Here is a 15,892-nt window from a genome sequence, read left to right as displayed (position 1 = left end):
TCTAGATCTCAGCATCTGGAGTCTCAGAACACACCAGAACCCTCCCCTGGCTGGGTTTGCTGGCCAAACTATTGCCAGGACAGCTGAATGCAGCACATGGAATAACCATCAGCTGTGTGTGTGTGTGTGTGTGTGTGTGTGTGTGTGTGTGTGTGTGTGTGTGTGTGTGTGTGTGTGTGTGTGTGTGTGTGTGTGTGTGTGTGTGTGTGTGTGTGGGTGGGTGTGTGTGTGTGTGTGTGTGTGTGTGTGTGTGTGTGGGTGGGTGGGTGTGTGTGTGTGTGTGTGTGTGTGTGTGTGAGAGACCCATTCTTAGCTCTCAAAGGAATGAAAATTGTATTTTGCATCCCAGTTCTGGAGGTTTGTGAGGAATTTAGAATGAAAACTAAGTATGGATTCTGCCTTTTATTCGTTTTTTTCTATTTTATTTCAGTTATGAATTCACAGTAATACCAAAGAATGAGCTGGGAACAGGACCCTCCAGTGATCCTGTGTCTTTTAGCACAGAATCAGGCAAGTTTTACAAACCACATAATCCGTTACAGCCACACGAGAGGACATTCCTGCTGAACCCTGATGTTTGCTCTGACAGAAGACACCAATGAGTTGTATGGTAAAATGCCACTGTTAATATTGCTTTGAATCTCAGAGTGGGCTGTTGAGCAGATGTTAATCTAACAATTTCAATATGGCACTGGGGTCTGACTGATTAAGGCTCACGGGTCAAGAAGTTCTCCGAGGCTCACTGAGGCAAATCACCAGGACGCGTGCTAAACAAAACGAAATGTGTCGAGCACGATGATTCAAGATGTCTCATGAGTGTGTTAATTCTAAAAAGTTTTTTATGACATGATTCATTGCAACTTTTTCTGATGTTTGTAGCGGATCCACGAGTGAGCGAACACGTGTCAGGTGAATATCGTCTTTTTCGAGTGTGTCCCAGCAAAATGAAGCTGCTGAATGTTCCTGTTTAAACAGATAACAAACATTACATTACAGCCTGTGCTTCGAATGATTTCCTCACAGGCAAAGCTGCCATCTGGACTCAGTTCCCATTTAAATCCGATGACTACTCTGAATGCAATGGAAAGCAGTATGTGAAGAGGACTTGGTACCGAAAGTTTGTGGGAATCCAGCTCTGCAACTCTCTGAGATACAAGATCTACCTGAGCGACTCTCTCAATGGTAGCTACAGACGGACTCGTGTCCCTGCATTTCTAGTATACGATTTGTTATGACATGCCATACTATGACATTTATAAAACTTTTCTTATTACATAGTACACTATAAAAAATATAAAGGACATTGTTATGGCATACTATAGTATGACAGACTGTCCCATAACATCTTAAGGACGTTTTAATGGCATTGGTATTCTATATTATGACATTTTTGATCAGATTTTGGATGATCTACTTTACAATTTTTTTATGAGATAATATGCTCTGACACTTAGTGTACTATTACATTTTTTTCCATTATTTTATGACATACTATACTAACACATGTTTTATGCCATATTTGTATGGCATACTCTACTCTATAGAATGACATTTTGTCATAATATACTATAACTTTTATGACACTATAATATGACATTTTTTACGAGAAACAATTCGATGATTCTTTCATTTTTCTTGTGGCATAGTTTTTATGGCACGCTATTATGACATATTTACGTCACGCTATACTATGACATAAACAATATTTCTTATTACATACTCTGCTGACATTTTTACATTTATTTTATGGCATACTATACAAATACTTTTTAATAACATGCTATACTATAACATTTTTATGACATATGACGCATACATGTGAACATTTTTGACAGAGTATAGTGTGACATATCTTGACATTTTTGATGACATACTATACTGTCACTGGATTTATTTCATAGCCATAAATCTACTTCCCTTTTCCTGTCTATAGGGAAGTTTTACAACATAGGAGATCAGACGGGGCATGGTGAGGACCACTGTCAGTTTGTGGACTCCTTTCTGGATGGACGAACTGGCAACCATGTGTTTGCTGACCAGCTACCAATCAGGCCAGGTATTTTGGTTCGTCACAACCATAAAGAAATCAAGTCTTTAATCATGCAGACTCTTATACTCTCCTCTGTGTCTTTGTAATGTACCAGGATTCTATAGGGCGCTGAGACAAGAACCTGTCCACTTTGGAGAGATTGGAGGGAAGTCACACGTTACCTACGTGGGCTGGTACGAGTGTGGCACACCCATACCTGGGAAGTGGTAAGATCCCACAGGGCTGTGCAGGAAGGAGGACTTTGTTGGTGGGGAGGAAGAAGACGCCTGACTAGGCCTAAAGGGAGGTGGGCCTTTCTTTCTTGTTACCGTGGAACAATGTAGATAGGTCTATCTGATGGGTTTGAACTCAGCTTACTCTCCCAGGTATGAACCTGTACAGGACTATTGTGTCACAAAACTCTCTTGAGTGCATTTGTAACATTAGCCTAATTTCTCTATTTATCAAAAATGCGTTCAACAAAGGAATGCAGGAGTCTGAGTGAACCAAAATGTTGAATATACAGGAATTCCAGAGAAAAAGTTGGGAAGCTGGCTCCCAAAGTGTAATAACGTGTATGATATTATTTATCAAAGGGGATCCTTATTGAATATTCTGTGTGTGCTCGGGCTTTTGAGATGAAAAAAGTAAAAATTGTTCCCAATACATGCATGTTAATGAGCACACACGTTTTGGTGCCAATCACACTTTCATTGTACATTTGGACTTTGTGAAATACAAGTACACACACACATGCAGAATTGACCTTCTGCTGGCTCTACGGGATTATTAGCAGTTGCAGTTTGCACAGTATTATACCTTTGTTCATATATGTATATGGTGTGAAATTCATTATGTATACCAGGGATCATATAGTTTGCTATATTTCAGGTAAGAGATAAAACAGCTATTAGCCAAATTGTTAATCTATTGTAAGAAAGCCAAAGCTGGAGCCCAGTGTTTCTAAGGGGCCTTTTGGAAAGATGTATGCATTTTGAATGCTCGTGCAGTCTTGTCCTGTCTTTTATGAAGAACAAAAAATGTAATACAAATGAAAAAGTAGGATTGAATCAAGGGTCAATGTTGAAAAGATATACTGTAAGTAATGACTACATTTGTTTTTGGGTTCAAACTATCGAAAGTGTACATAAAGCTTTAAATCATTGGAGTCAGGTTTTTTCCACATCGGTCACGACTGCAGTTGTTTTTGATGCACCATATTTCCAGCAATAAATCTTGTTTTTTCTATTTACTGATAATCATTTCCATTTGATTTAAATGCATTGTATGTTTATGGTAAACGTAGACATTTTGGGAAATCTCAAAAGAGCGACTAGCTCAGGGCTCACGTTCACTGTGTAGCACATTCAGTCGCCAATCATTGAACTCGCACCGTTAGGTCGCAGTGCTCGACTGGACCTTTAACTTCTGCTCTTAACTGGATGAATGAGAATGAAGAATGTAATGTGGTAGACATGAATCAGTTTAATAAATTACAAACACTGTGGCCATTGCTATTTGCACCTAAAGGAGATTTTGGTTTGGCAGACTAGCCGAAGAGCAAAGCTAAACATACTCTAAATTATATTTAATAACCGCCATGTGCTTAATTCCTTTTCACTCAATGAGACAATTTTGACATGAAATACCAACCACATATTCTCATGTCACATGTCCCAGCCAACCACAATTCCACAGGGAGGAAAACTAAATAGCAATACCAGCATTACCACCATTTTCCAAATCTTGGTGGGAGAGAAGAGAAGCAAAGAATAAGTCAGAACCCGAAAAGTGAGGAAGACAGCAAAACAATGTGCGGGCCAAGAGCAACTCAATATCAAAACAAAAAGATAAAAAGGAACTCCAACTGGGTCTCAATCATTTATTAGGTTCAAGAAAAAAATGTTACAGTTTATACATAAACTAATCTCACTCGAGGGAGGAATTTGATTTATTAGTAAAAACCAGAGATAAGATAAAGAGAGGAATAGCAAGCTTTACTGGAGATGATATAATTAGCGAAACAAAAGAAGCCTTCTTCATGACTCTGGGATCAACACCTCCCATAAGCCATCACTTAGCTAGCGTTCCCAACATGGGGCAGTTTCATTGACACATCATTAATACCGACATGGTGGTGAAATTGATCAAATCAAGAACAAACAACAAATCAAACTGACAAACAACAAACAACAAAAAGGGATAACTTTTCATTTAGATTGTGTCTCGACATGGTTAGGTCGACACAACCGGTTGACATGTTTGTCGTCGACATGTGCAGAACATGGACGCTGATCTCACTCGCTTAGGAAGAGCTACCGCGAAAATAAAAAACAGTTTGTGCGACAGCCTGTTTTGGTCTCCCCGATGTGTGCATACAGACGGATTACATTTTTACAGATACAAGAGGGAAGAGCAGACAGTAGTGACGGGAGAAGAGGGGAAATAACACAAGGAGCATACACCAGGGCCAGAGCAGTGTGCTGGAGAGTCAGCATACTGAGACTAACCATCAGACTGGGGAGTGGGGGGGGGTCTTGTTTCATATTTGGACTTGATATTTGTAGTGGGACAGTGGGGATGCAGAGCCGTGAACCATGTTTCCTGCACCCACTCAAACCAGTTGGAGCCACACATGGGGGAGGGGTTAGGGGGGGGGGGGGGGCCTGTGTGGATCAGTAACATCCGCTATCCTCTTTTACCGGTACCCAGGGCCTGGCTGAGTGTAGCCCTGGCCGTAAGGGGGGCGGTTGCGGGCGTACGGGTTAGCAGCTCCTGGTGGAGGGGTGACAGTGTTGCCTGGGGGCGGGGTGTAGCCTGGGCGGGCTGGGTATCCTGAGGCGGGCTGGGAGCCGGGCGGGATGCTGTAGTTGGCAGGCTGGGTGGCCTGGGAGGTATAGTTTTGGGGAGGGAAGGCTCCTGGTGGATACTGCTGGGCTCCCTGAGATGGATGGGGCTGGGGCTGCTGCTGTTGCTGCTGTTGCTGTGGCTGCTGCTGCTGCTGGCCACCCTGGAAGCCCGGAGCTGGAGCTGGAGCTGGAGCGGAGGCTGGAGCCTGGGAGGCGGGAGCAGCGTAGTTCTGAAACTGCTGCTGCGGTTGTGGTGGGCCAGGCTGAGGGGCTCCGGGCTGAGTGCTGTATCCTGCAGAGAGAGGGAGGAAGGAATGGAGTCTCTATAATTCATCCTTGAGAGCCCAACACAGCAGATACCGCTATTTTTCTTTTAATATTCTGACCATTTTTACTCTTACCAGAGTACTGCATACCATACGGCTGCTGCTGAGGTGGGGCACCTGGTTGCTGAGGCGGGTATCCACCTGGAGCCTGGTACTGCTGGTACACCTGACCTAAAGAGACAGGGACAAGCATTATCAGTACACAGATACAACCGAAATGATATCTGATACCAATATGAGCAATTACCCATTACATCTCTTGTCCCATTTACACGTCCAAGTATCTTGTATCCGGTTCAAACTCAGATTTAATACACTCCCATTCCCACTTAGCTGCGTACGTGTGATACTGGGCACTCAGACATTCAGAACACAGGCAAGGAGTGTCCCTCTGCACCACCAGACACAGCTATGTGTGCTGTAGGTGACAGCTGCACTTTTATTAACTATGACTTCACCACTCCACGCTGCATACATGCATAAAGGCGTCTGAACACCAGGGTTTGCTGGTTTTTAAGAGCGCTTCTAAAACTGAAGCTGATTTTCATCTCTTTGGGAGGGCCGACGTGAACACAAAGCTGAAAAGAGACTCATGAGAGACTATGTACTGCCAGAGAACCTCAGAAACAACGCTCTCTTTGTGTCCGATAATTCAAAACATTCAAAGTAGGACAAATACAATCATTGTCCTAAAAGGAAAGTGACTTTGGCTCAAAGAGCCAGCAGTCAGAAGACAAGTCACCTTTACTTTGCACTGATCTAGGAGACACTTGGCAACTGAATATTCAGCTAAAGTGAGGTGGCAGTCATCCGTTATCTCACTGACACACACACCTCCAACATCAACACAAACAACTGTATTGTTGACCCTCATGGGCAGGATCGATGGAAGGAATGCATGGCCTCAAGAGGACACAAGACAAAGAAATGACCAGGGACTCACTGAACACAGAGCCGCAACGCTTCAGGAGGAAAGATCCCACGTTGGAAAATCATGTTCGTTGGAACAAAGAAGCATTTGGCTGCAGTGTCGCTGAACTCTAAGCATGCCTCAACAAAGAGTCATGAGAACGAGGTCCTATTTTTGCATAAAGATTTCACACCACCTCGGCCCATCTGATAAAGAGCCTCGTGCAAATGTCTAAGCTATTGCCACATGCACATGTGTTTACAGTTTCTCTCTGTCATATTGCCAAAGGGTCTATCAGCGTGTGACGGACAACAGGTAGAAATCTTTGCCATCTGCTTATGGATCTTGTTAGCAGCATTCTTAAGGTAACAAGTAACCTAAGCATGCGTTGAAGGTGAGCTTAAGGCTTTAAAAGGGCCACACATGCATCAGTTGGCATCCGATCTCATGCATTTACCTCTTGTAAATTGTTGTGCATGGACTGACTGTTCGGATTTGCCTAAAGGCTGTCATACGGACAAACGTGTCTGCAGCCAGAGACGGGAATAATGTGGGGAACAGGTCGAGTGGGAGAGGAGTCTGGGGAGGACCTTAATGCCAACCAGCCTTGGAAGTAAGAGAAGAGATGAACCAACAAAGCAGGAAAGACAGAGCATGAGCATCTGAAACTTGTGCTCAACAATATCCTCTAGGGCTGCTGGAATCAGTCGGCATAATACATTTTTTAATGTTTCGAAGGAAAAACCCATTTCCAGTGCAAAGAGTTCCCCCCGGCTCACCAGCTCAGAACACCCCAGCAAAAGGCAAATGAACAGCACCTGGTCTATTGATTTGGACCACAAACTTAAATGAAATACTCAAAACAGATTTCTTTTTTTTTTTTTAAAGAAAAATGAATCTAAAACAGTTTGTTGTTGAGCTGTCTAACCCTGTGACTGAAGTAGTCTTCATTTGGAGAAACTAAAGCGTCATTGAGCTGGACCAGGCCAAACCACGAGTTAAACGGCAGTAGTCCAACCACATGTGCGCTGATCTTCATGTGTTGCAGGTGTGGTGGGGAGTCAACAAGTTACAGCTCTCAAACATTGCATCAAGAAGGCATCCCCTTTTCCCCAGTGGTCCCCTCTTTCAGCGAGGCCAAACCACAAGCTGAGAACAATCCAATCCACACACAATGATGTGGGGAACAACACAACAGGCCTGACCTCTGTGGCTCCACCTGCCTGGGCCGTTCTTCACAAAAACAAGCTCGATCATTCCCTCATTACCACCGGTAGTAATTCATTAAATATTCATTTCTCTCCATCTTTTACATGCTTTTCTGTGCAGCACCTAGTATGTATTGTCTAGATGTGCATGCTTTTTGTGAGAACTTTTCATAAAAGACCATTTCCCAGGGTGGTGCCGATAAAATGAAGTAATAAAAGTCGTGTTTGTTTTTCCCAAAATAATGACGTATCCATTTATCTTCATCTAGGCCTTGCGTTTGGGTCCAGCATGTCCGTGTTAAAGATCACACACTGTGAGATGTGATGAAGGCTCTGCTGAGCAAGATAAGCCCCAAATCCACGGATACTCTTGTTTACAGAGTGTTGATTCAGATTCCACAGTGGTGAGACTCAAGTGTCATTTAGCGTTCAATGAAACCTCCTGCTGCAGCAGCAGAAGTTGTTCCAACAAAACAAGGGAGAAAAAAAGCATTTGCTTTAAGTACATGCAGGATACTGTAAATGTCAACTGGTTGAAAAAGATACTGAACATTCATCTCATCTATTATCCGCCATATTTGTTCCTTGAATTGAAATATTTGCTTTTATTTTCTTAGTTTCTCTGAGATTGTTCTTCTCGTATCAAAACATTTCACTTAATCTAACAGCTGGCAGGATGAGAGTGACACTGTTTGTAATCCGCTGAGCGATTAAAAATAAGTGTAGCGGAATTTGATCAACACAGCTAACTAAACAATGGAAGTGCAGCAGGGTCTGGTGCATCATTTGATCCAAGTCCATCGTGAAAATATGAAATTACACATTAAATGTGTAATTGTTTTTAGAGTGGGCACAGCCAAGCGAGGCATGAAATTACATCTCACACACGGCAGGTCTACGCCGACTGCGGCAGCGACTGCACGTTTTGAGTAAATCCTTCAGTCACAGTTATGAAGAAAAAGGAAAAGGACGACTGTGTGAATGTATCGGATGTCCATGACCACAGTCGAGACAGGACTGAACTCACAACGTAACAAAAATAGAAAACGGCAGTTTGTAGTGTCTCTGATTTAATATGTTTTATTGTCATACATGCTGATTTATTTTAGTGTTTTTACTGTGTGTGTGTGTGGGGAGTGGACCAGGACACTTAGACAATGTGTGTGCGTGGGTGCCTATGTCTCACCATCCATGGCAGCTGGGGGTCCCTGCTGCACTCCAGCATAGGGAGCCTGTGGTTGGGGGGGCACCACTGGCTGAGGGGCTGCAGATGAGGAGGAAGCAATACTGTCAGGGGTTCCTGAGCGCTCCTCTGGTGCAACCGCTGGAGGAGCTACTCAGACAGCACAGAGAAGAGGAACATTCTTTACATGATGGCTATGCACTGCAAATTCTATTGTTCTGCATTGAAAGCGGGTGAAATACCTGGGGCCTGGTCCTCGCTCAGGCCAAAAGCGGAGATGACATTCTTGCTGACCTCGTCCTGGTTTTTTAAGGGGTCGAACGCCGACATGCTGGCTGCGCTGACTGGAGTGACGTGCTTCACTGTGGTGTCTGCTGCCAGCATCCTGCCGTCACGTCCATCCACTGAGTCTACAAACAACAGCCACAGAAATGTTGAAGAACCAGCAGAGGCAAAGACAAACTGTGGCAACAATGCAATGCATGTATGCAACTAGTCGTTTGTTATTACACCATTACCACAAACATGTAGTATAAGAGGTATGAGGGGTTTTGTGTGTGTGTGTGTGTGTGTGTGTGTGTGTGTGTGCGCTTACCACTGTCCAGTGCTGTAGCAGCCAGACCAGGCTCTGTGGGGGGCTCCAGGCTATCCAGGAGGTTGTTGACTTTATTCCTGAGCTCAATGAGCTCCCTGCGCAGGTACTTCACCTGACTAGACTCCAAAGGCCGCGGCTGACCATTCACTGCAGATAACGAGAGATGAAGAGGGCAGAAGTGAGCAAATGAAACAAATCCTTGTTATTTGTTTGGGGGATGAGATTGAACAATTCAAACATTTCACCATCTCTGCACAGCAGAACTCTGTGTGTCAGAAGGGTGATGGAACTTGACCCCTGATCGCAGAGGACACCATTCATACCTTTATTAATGGGGCATTTTTGTAAATTACTGGATCTCATTAATAACAAAAATCAGTGCACAAACAGTATTACACTGTAATATCTGCTCATGTAAAAAAGACGAAAAATTATGAAGTTCATTGGTCTGGAAAAGTTGTTAATTATACACGAAGTACGTGCACATTATGAATGATGACCTGTCATAATGCTGTTGGCTCCACACTCTAAATACCTGGGATTACAGAGCTCATACTGCTCATGGCTGCAGCTCACAATAGCAGACGGGCTGACTGAGGCCTTCATTATCACCAGCTAACAATGGAGCTGAAGAATGCTGAGCAAAAGGGAGCTGGTTCATCATGCTCATTTGAATGAAATAGACTTAAAGCTATCAGGTAAAATGGAGATCACCGGACATTCCTGTCTCACACACGTTCCTCTGTCTGGGTGGATAACGCTGAACAGAGATGCACCCTGCCAAAGATTCCGGTTGCTCTCGCTCCATTTGAATCTCGACACATTGTCCGAGATTATCAGTTCCACGTGAGGTTGTGATATATAAAACGCGCCAAGAATCGGAGCTGATTGGGAGGAAGTAAGAGAATAAAAATCGTACAGCTCCCCGGCTTATAATAGCAGCCTCAGGAGGACGGACTAACTCGGAGCAGAGCACAGGAAACAACAGCATGTTGTCATTACAGATTCACAAGTACAGCAAGGGGATTTCTAGCTTTGAGCCATTTTGAGTTTCAAATTTATGTAAGATGCACATCTATGGTGTGCTCTGGTTAGTGTCTCTCTCACAATTTAGACTATCCAACTGCCAAACACAGGGACATAGTCCCGCCTTTAAATTAATTACATTAACAAGAAACAGAGTCATTTTAGAAATGGCCTGCCAGGAGACATCGTCAGTGTGTTTTGAGATTTACAGATTTAGATTGTGCGGTGTACATGGCCTCATATAGGCATATATTGAAAAGATTTGTTCGGGTGAGCCTGTTGCGCTGGAGATGTTCTCAATTCTTCTATGGCCTACTTAATGACTGTGGATTCAGTTGGGCTGGTACATATGAAAGATTAAGCTTAGGAACCAGTAGAACTGGCACACTGCAATTTTGTGAATACATTCATCTACTGACTGTCACTTTGTTTGTTTGCTGAACCAGCACTTAGAAACATGCAGTAATTCCACCCCAAATTAGTCAGACGGGAGTGTAGACAGAGTAGAGCTGGGGTTTCTTTTGTGAAACATAAACTGGCCTGCCCTCCAGTGACTGAACGCTGTAACAGCTGACGGGAATCATCTTGGTTTACAGTTTATCGTGATGATCACATGATTTAAGACATCTACAGGTTTTGAAGTTGGGATTCAAAGCAACATTCGCACACAGCATGGCTTTGTATGTCTATGAAGGGGCAAAGGAAAGGAACTGCATTCAATATCTTACCAAACAAAGTCAGTTTGAGTATTCTACTGCACTGGATGGCGAAGGAGAGGTCAGAGCTGTCAAAGATGGTAATGAGGTCATCATCTAGAAAAAGGTAAGAGAGAGACCAGATGATTCACTGTAAAGGAAATGATGTTTACCACAGAAAATATGTTAGAATTCCAAAAAAAAAAAAAAGCATTGTCCTTGGTTAAGTGACCTGGTAAAGTAATTAGTATATTCGTATCATAAAGCCTATACTAGTTCATAATAAATAAGCTGCCCACGGGAAAACTCACTGTCTTACCCTCGAGACCAATTAGAACAAAGGGTCCAAGTCCTGACTTACCTTCATCCTTGTATTTGATGGCAACCTCGTCGTTACTCTGCAGCTTCCCCCTGAAGACACGCTGCATCATCAGCACGAGCTCATCATAAGTAATGTCTTCGTTATGGATCGGGATGCGTCTGATGTCGTCGCCCAACTGGGCTTTGATGATCAGCTTCCCACTCAGGTCCAGCTGGCCGTTCATGGTGCTGTCTGACCTCTTCTGCTCCCACCACTTAACGGGGTCAGAGGAAAGGTAGTTTTAAAAACAAACCGTGTCTGTTGTTCTAGCTTTCCTTCTCTTTCTCTCAATGCTAAATAGTGCATATTTGAGTATGACAAATGATCAACAGCTGAATTTAACTAAATTTGAAACGTTACATTCTTAAAATTGTAAAGTAGGTCACATATAACTTCAGGCATCAACAGCATCAAGGCAACTGACAAGGCAAATGAATCGGCTCAGTATTGACAGATCTCAATTATTTACTTAATTATATGCACATCCATCTTCGGAAATAGAAAACGTCTTCAGGCAATAAATACAACCACATTCAAATATATATGTATCATTATAGTCAAGTGAAGCCTGAGATAATACACTGTAAGTCGGTTAACAGGTCACAGGAAATTATTTATGATTAAAATGTGGTTGTCTTGTTACATTAATAATGATCAAATTAGCAGCTCCTCTTTATTGTAACTGAGCCGTATTGAGAGAGCTTCTCTTTAGTAATTATCTTTTCATTTAAAAGCCTCCCTCAATCTTTAACAATGAGGCCATACCTGCAAGGTACTGATGTGTTTGCAAAAGGATGTTTATACTTGTTATTATCTAATACAATCAAGACTATGCAGTCATAATATCACACAGTTTCACTTGAACTGCAGAGTCTAAGGGTCAAACATCACCCTGTGAGGTGGCAAAGGCAACTCCGTGACATTACAGACTTTGACACAAAATAGCAAGCAGGTGATAAGATAATCAGAGCTTTCAACTGCGATTAGTAGATCTTTCAGGGAAATATAATGCGGTAAATTATTATGCAAGACAAGTGAAACTCTAAGAGGTATCCTAGATCTGCTGTGTAGCTGTCATTTCCATACATTTAGTTATTCAAGTGGTGTGTGATACATTAACGTCTCACATTGCTCGTGAGTAGCCAGCATTAAATATTACGTCACCTGTTGGTGTTCTAGGTTGGACAATAAACAATTATGAAATGAATTCCAGAAATGCTCCGGCTTTGACTGTCCTAGCCCAGATGAATAATTGGCTGGATGCTAGGGATTGTGTGGTAGCTAACGTTTAGCATACAGTTAGCTAGCTAAGTTGCTAAGTTAAATGGGGATAACAACAATCTGATTTCTACTGAGATTGGCAACATATACGTAACGGTAGTTGGTGAAACCATTGGTACATCAGAATTAGACGTTTAAAATGTCATTGTAGTCTAGATAGCGCTGCTTTAAAAACACACTCATTCGCAGAGTCATCTGTCAGTAGTCCATTGCCAGCTAGCTTATCTAGTGAATGCTAACGTTAGCTAGGCCGTTTCGTTATTGCCCTGTCAATTGTGACAATATAAACTTAACACAGTTAAAAGCAATATTATAGGTAATGTCGCATTGTATAGTTCCATGTATTTGAATGAAAGTAGCTTGGCTTAATTTCACTGTAGAGGCAAAAAAGCTAAACCGGTTTCCTGTGTCACTGTTGACGCTAACGTTACTTTAACGTTTAGAGCTAACGTAAGATAAACCAGCCTTCTTAACACAGTAGTGTAAGAATTCCGTATTTCTTAAAGTAAGAATAGATTGGTATCTGATATTTTTGTGAGTAACTTCCTACGATTGAATCTTCCTCGACACCTGTTTGGGGCGAGCTAGTGTAGCGTTAGCTCCCTGCGTAGCAACATTAGTTGCTAGCTAACAAGCTAACCACTAAGCCACCACTCTAACAGTGAGCGGACAGCAACTGCTGTGTAGTTCAAACTAAACCATGAACTGATATGTGCCTGGACACTAAACCATTAACTGATATGTGCCTGGACCCCAACAAAAGAAAGTATCTGACCTGAATTAGACGACTTGACCACGCTGTGTTTCACAGGTTTCCCCAAACAGTGAAAATCCAATATGTTATCTAGCCTAGCTAGACCCGGTTACCAGCATCAGGAAGTGTCCTCCGAGACTGTCAACGTCAACCAGTACGTGGCATTCACTGTACGCAGGCGCATACCATCTGGAACAAAGTGCGTTGTGACTGACTCACCTAATTGTGAAGATGATCAAACATCAAATATAAGATATTCAAGAGCAACAATTGCATTTTATTTGTTTACAATGCATATTTTATTAATGTGCACACGAGTAATGAGCTGGCTTGCTGATGCTGACTGGGAATACCTGAAAACATAACAGTACAGGAGGCTATTTTTATCACCACTTTTCTTTTTAATGGCTGACATGCATTCTGATAAAAACATATTGTGAGGTAGACTTAAATGAAGGAGACAGTATTTGTCCTCAATGACTTATTTCTCTGTTTGTAGAAAAGATTCAGTCCAGGCTCAATGATGAAGAGGGAATAAAGATGATTGAATACCATTTGTATGCATGGATGTTGCTTTGAAGCCATGTGTGTGCTCAACACTTTTCATCCACTTTAAATAAATAATAATAATGACAGAAAATCCAGGTTCCTGCATACATTGTACATCTCACTCTATTGTATATTTGTGTCAGAAAACACTGGTGTCTAAGGTATAATGTTACATGATAATGGTGACTGAATAAATAGACATAAATAAGATCTTGTGAATAAATTAAGATAAAAACACAGTTTTGCCCAGTCACAGCTTTCTTCACTCAATTATTTCTTCTTCTTTTCCTGAGTGGTCTCGAACCATGAGTCTAACAGTTTTTTCATGTAATATAACTGCCAGGCATGCACTTGAACAGCAACCACCATGATGAGGTACATAACAGTCACTGCGGAGAAGCCGAAAATAAAGCGGTAGGCCTTTCCATGGCGGTAGAGCTGCTGCGCTACAGGAAACATCTCCATTCCACCATAAATGAGAGGCGCTATAGAGAACAGCCCTGCGCTGATCATGGACAAGACCAGGTAACTGACATTGTTCTTTGGCAGTGACAGGCTGCTGCAGAGCAGAGGGAGGAGGCTGAGCAGGTAGGGGTACTCCCACTGGTACGGCATGGACACTGTGTCATGTGACACCAGGTCGAAGTGGCTGACAGTCACCTGTGCTGCCACCAGCAGCCAGAGGAGAAGGTGGACCAGGTTTAACTTACGAACCTCAGACTTCAGGGCAGAACTATAAAACAGATAAAGATAAACAAGGTGTGTTGACGATCACTGTTGTTGCTATTCAGAGATTACATTCATATTTATCGACCAATTTCATGAATAAATAATAAAAGCTATACTTGCCACATTTGGTATTGCGGGGCCACCCTCTCTCTTAATTTGAAGTCACTTCCATTAGTACCAGCAGCTCTGAGACCGACGCGGGATGTCATGGTGAGGGAAACCTACTTATACAAAAACAAATCCTATTTCAGAAGCCCAAAAATGACAAGGGCTACAACTACCTATTATTGACATTGTTTGGAAATAGTGAAAAATGCCCATCACAATTTCTTAAACCCCAAGGTGATGTCTTCTAATGTCTTGTTTGGCAGCGATCCGAAGCCCAAATAAATTCAAAGATGTTTCATTTACGGTTTATGTTTCACAACATGAGCAATCCTCACAACTGGAAGCTGAAACTATGTAATGTTTGGACTTTTTGCTTGAAAACAATTAACCAATTAACAATTAACCAATAATCTAAATAGTTGCCAATTTCTTCAATTGATCAAGTGACTATTCAACTAGCCTGTTTCAGCTCTAGACATAACATTAACATAAGATCACATTTGACTCTTTATAATACAGAATGAGCATCGATGGTAAGAATACAACAATATGCCATCGGAGGGGAGAGAAAATAAAGTGAATAATGACTTGAAATCAAGCAAAATCAGTCAGGCTGTTGTCTAATCCCGTTTCCAAGCAGTGCTGCCGACTATCTGAATTGAAAATGAGTAATTTCAGGGAGATTAGTTGCACCGATTTGCAGCAGGCTAGCGCGGTAGCTGCTGTTGCTAGCTAACCTCATTCAGCATTACATATAAACAGATATAGTTACGTACTGTACGTTGCAGCTGGCATAGTTTTGTTGTTAGCAATTACAGTACAGTGTGACACCATGTACAATTGCTATAGCTAACAACACTTACCGCTGCGTATTTCCGTAACGTTTGGCTGAGCTCCTTGTTTGAATATGTACCAACAAAAGATGTGACAGATGGTTCAAACCGGTATGCGCATGCGCACAACCTGTCGCCCACTGAAAGCCCTCCCACCGCAGCATCTGTTCACACAACACGCAGGCAGCCGCAAACGTGACGCCCCGTTCACTGTTTGTCCAGCTTTGCTCCTGAGAGAGATAAAGGGAGCTGGAAAAGACAATGACCCAAGTAACGTGGGCATCTTTTACAGTGCTCGTCCAGAAACTTGATTTGCAAAAACGATGACTTTCCATGTATTTAAACTGAGCTATTACTATATATGAATGATAACATAACCTTATCAGGATCACTTCTAACATTCATGGTTGGAAGATGTAAGTAACAATACTACCGATAAATAACATTAAGGAGCAG

At 42.4% G+C, this 15,892-nt stretch overlaps 3 protein-coding genes across 7 annotated transcripts in view; 1 reads left to right on the top strand and 2 right to left on the bottom strand.

The window, feature by feature from the left end:
• The window catches only part of abi3bpa (ABI family, member 3 (NESH) binding protein a), a 32,295-nt gene extending 29,018 nt beyond the window's left edge, over positions 1-3,277 (top strand). For all 4 annotated transcript variants that reach the window (XM_079276482.1, XM_079276481.1, XM_079276480.1 and 1 more), the window contains 5 exons: positions 431-510; positions 880-909; positions 1,024-1,182; positions 1,934-2,056; positions 2,145-3,277. In XM_079276482.1, coding sequence (XP_079132608.1) covers positions 431-510; positions 880-909; positions 1,024-1,182; positions 1,934-2,056; positions 2,145-2,260 — 508 coding nt within the window. In that variant the 3' untranslated portion in view covers positions 2,261-3,277. The remainder of the gene's footprint in view (positions 1-430; positions 511-879; positions 910-1,023; positions 1,183-1,933; positions 2,057-2,144) is intronic.
• A 619-nt stretch (positions 3,278-3,896) lies between these two features.
• On the bottom strand, positions 3,897-13,345 carry tfg (trafficking from ER to golgi regulator). Of its 2 annotated transcripts, none has more exons than XM_079276861.1 (8): positions 13,239-13,345; positions 11,183-11,396; positions 10,855-10,938; positions 9,101-9,247; positions 8,748-8,915; positions 8,509-8,655; positions 5,280-5,375; positions 3,897-5,170 (listed from the first exon to the last, which is right to left on the bottom strand). In XM_079276861.1, the coding sequence occupies exons 2-8, from the start codon at positions 11,364-11,366 to the stop codon at positions 4,728-4,730; spliced, it is 1,269 nt and encodes a 422-aa protein (XP_079132987.1). In that variant the 5' UTR covers positions 11,367-11,396; positions 13,239-13,345; the 3' UTR covers positions 3,897-4,727. The 2 variants fall into 2 exon arrangements, with proteins under 2 accessions (XP_079132987.1, XP_079132988.1); XM_079276862.1 differs by having other exon boundaries at positions 8,509-8,586.
• Positions 13,346-13,469: 124 nt separating this feature from the next.
• Positions 13,470-15,535, bottom strand: jagn1a (jagunal homolog 1a). The gene is made up of 3 exons (XM_079276811.1): positions 15,467-15,535; positions 14,616-14,716; positions 13,470-14,499 (listed from the first exon to the last, which is right to left on the bottom strand). Exons 2-3 carry the CDS (start codon positions 14,702-14,704, stop codon positions 14,037-14,039), a joined length of 552 nt encoding a protein of 183 aa, XP_079132937.1. The 5' UTR covers positions 14,705-14,716; positions 15,467-15,535; the 3' UTR covers positions 13,470-14,036.
• Between the last annotated feature and the right edge of the window lie 357 nt (positions 15,536-15,892).

This window comes from Melanostigma gelatinosum, assembly GCF_949748355.1.
Source record: "Melanostigma gelatinosum genome assembly, chromosome: 10".
In the NCBI taxonomy this organism is placed as follows: Eukaryota; Metazoa; Chordata; class Actinopteri; order Perciformes; family Zoarcidae; genus Melanostigma; species Melanostigma gelatinosum.
Note: the sequence above shows the minus strand (reverse complement) of the source record. Positions and strands in the feature narration are given on the sequence as shown.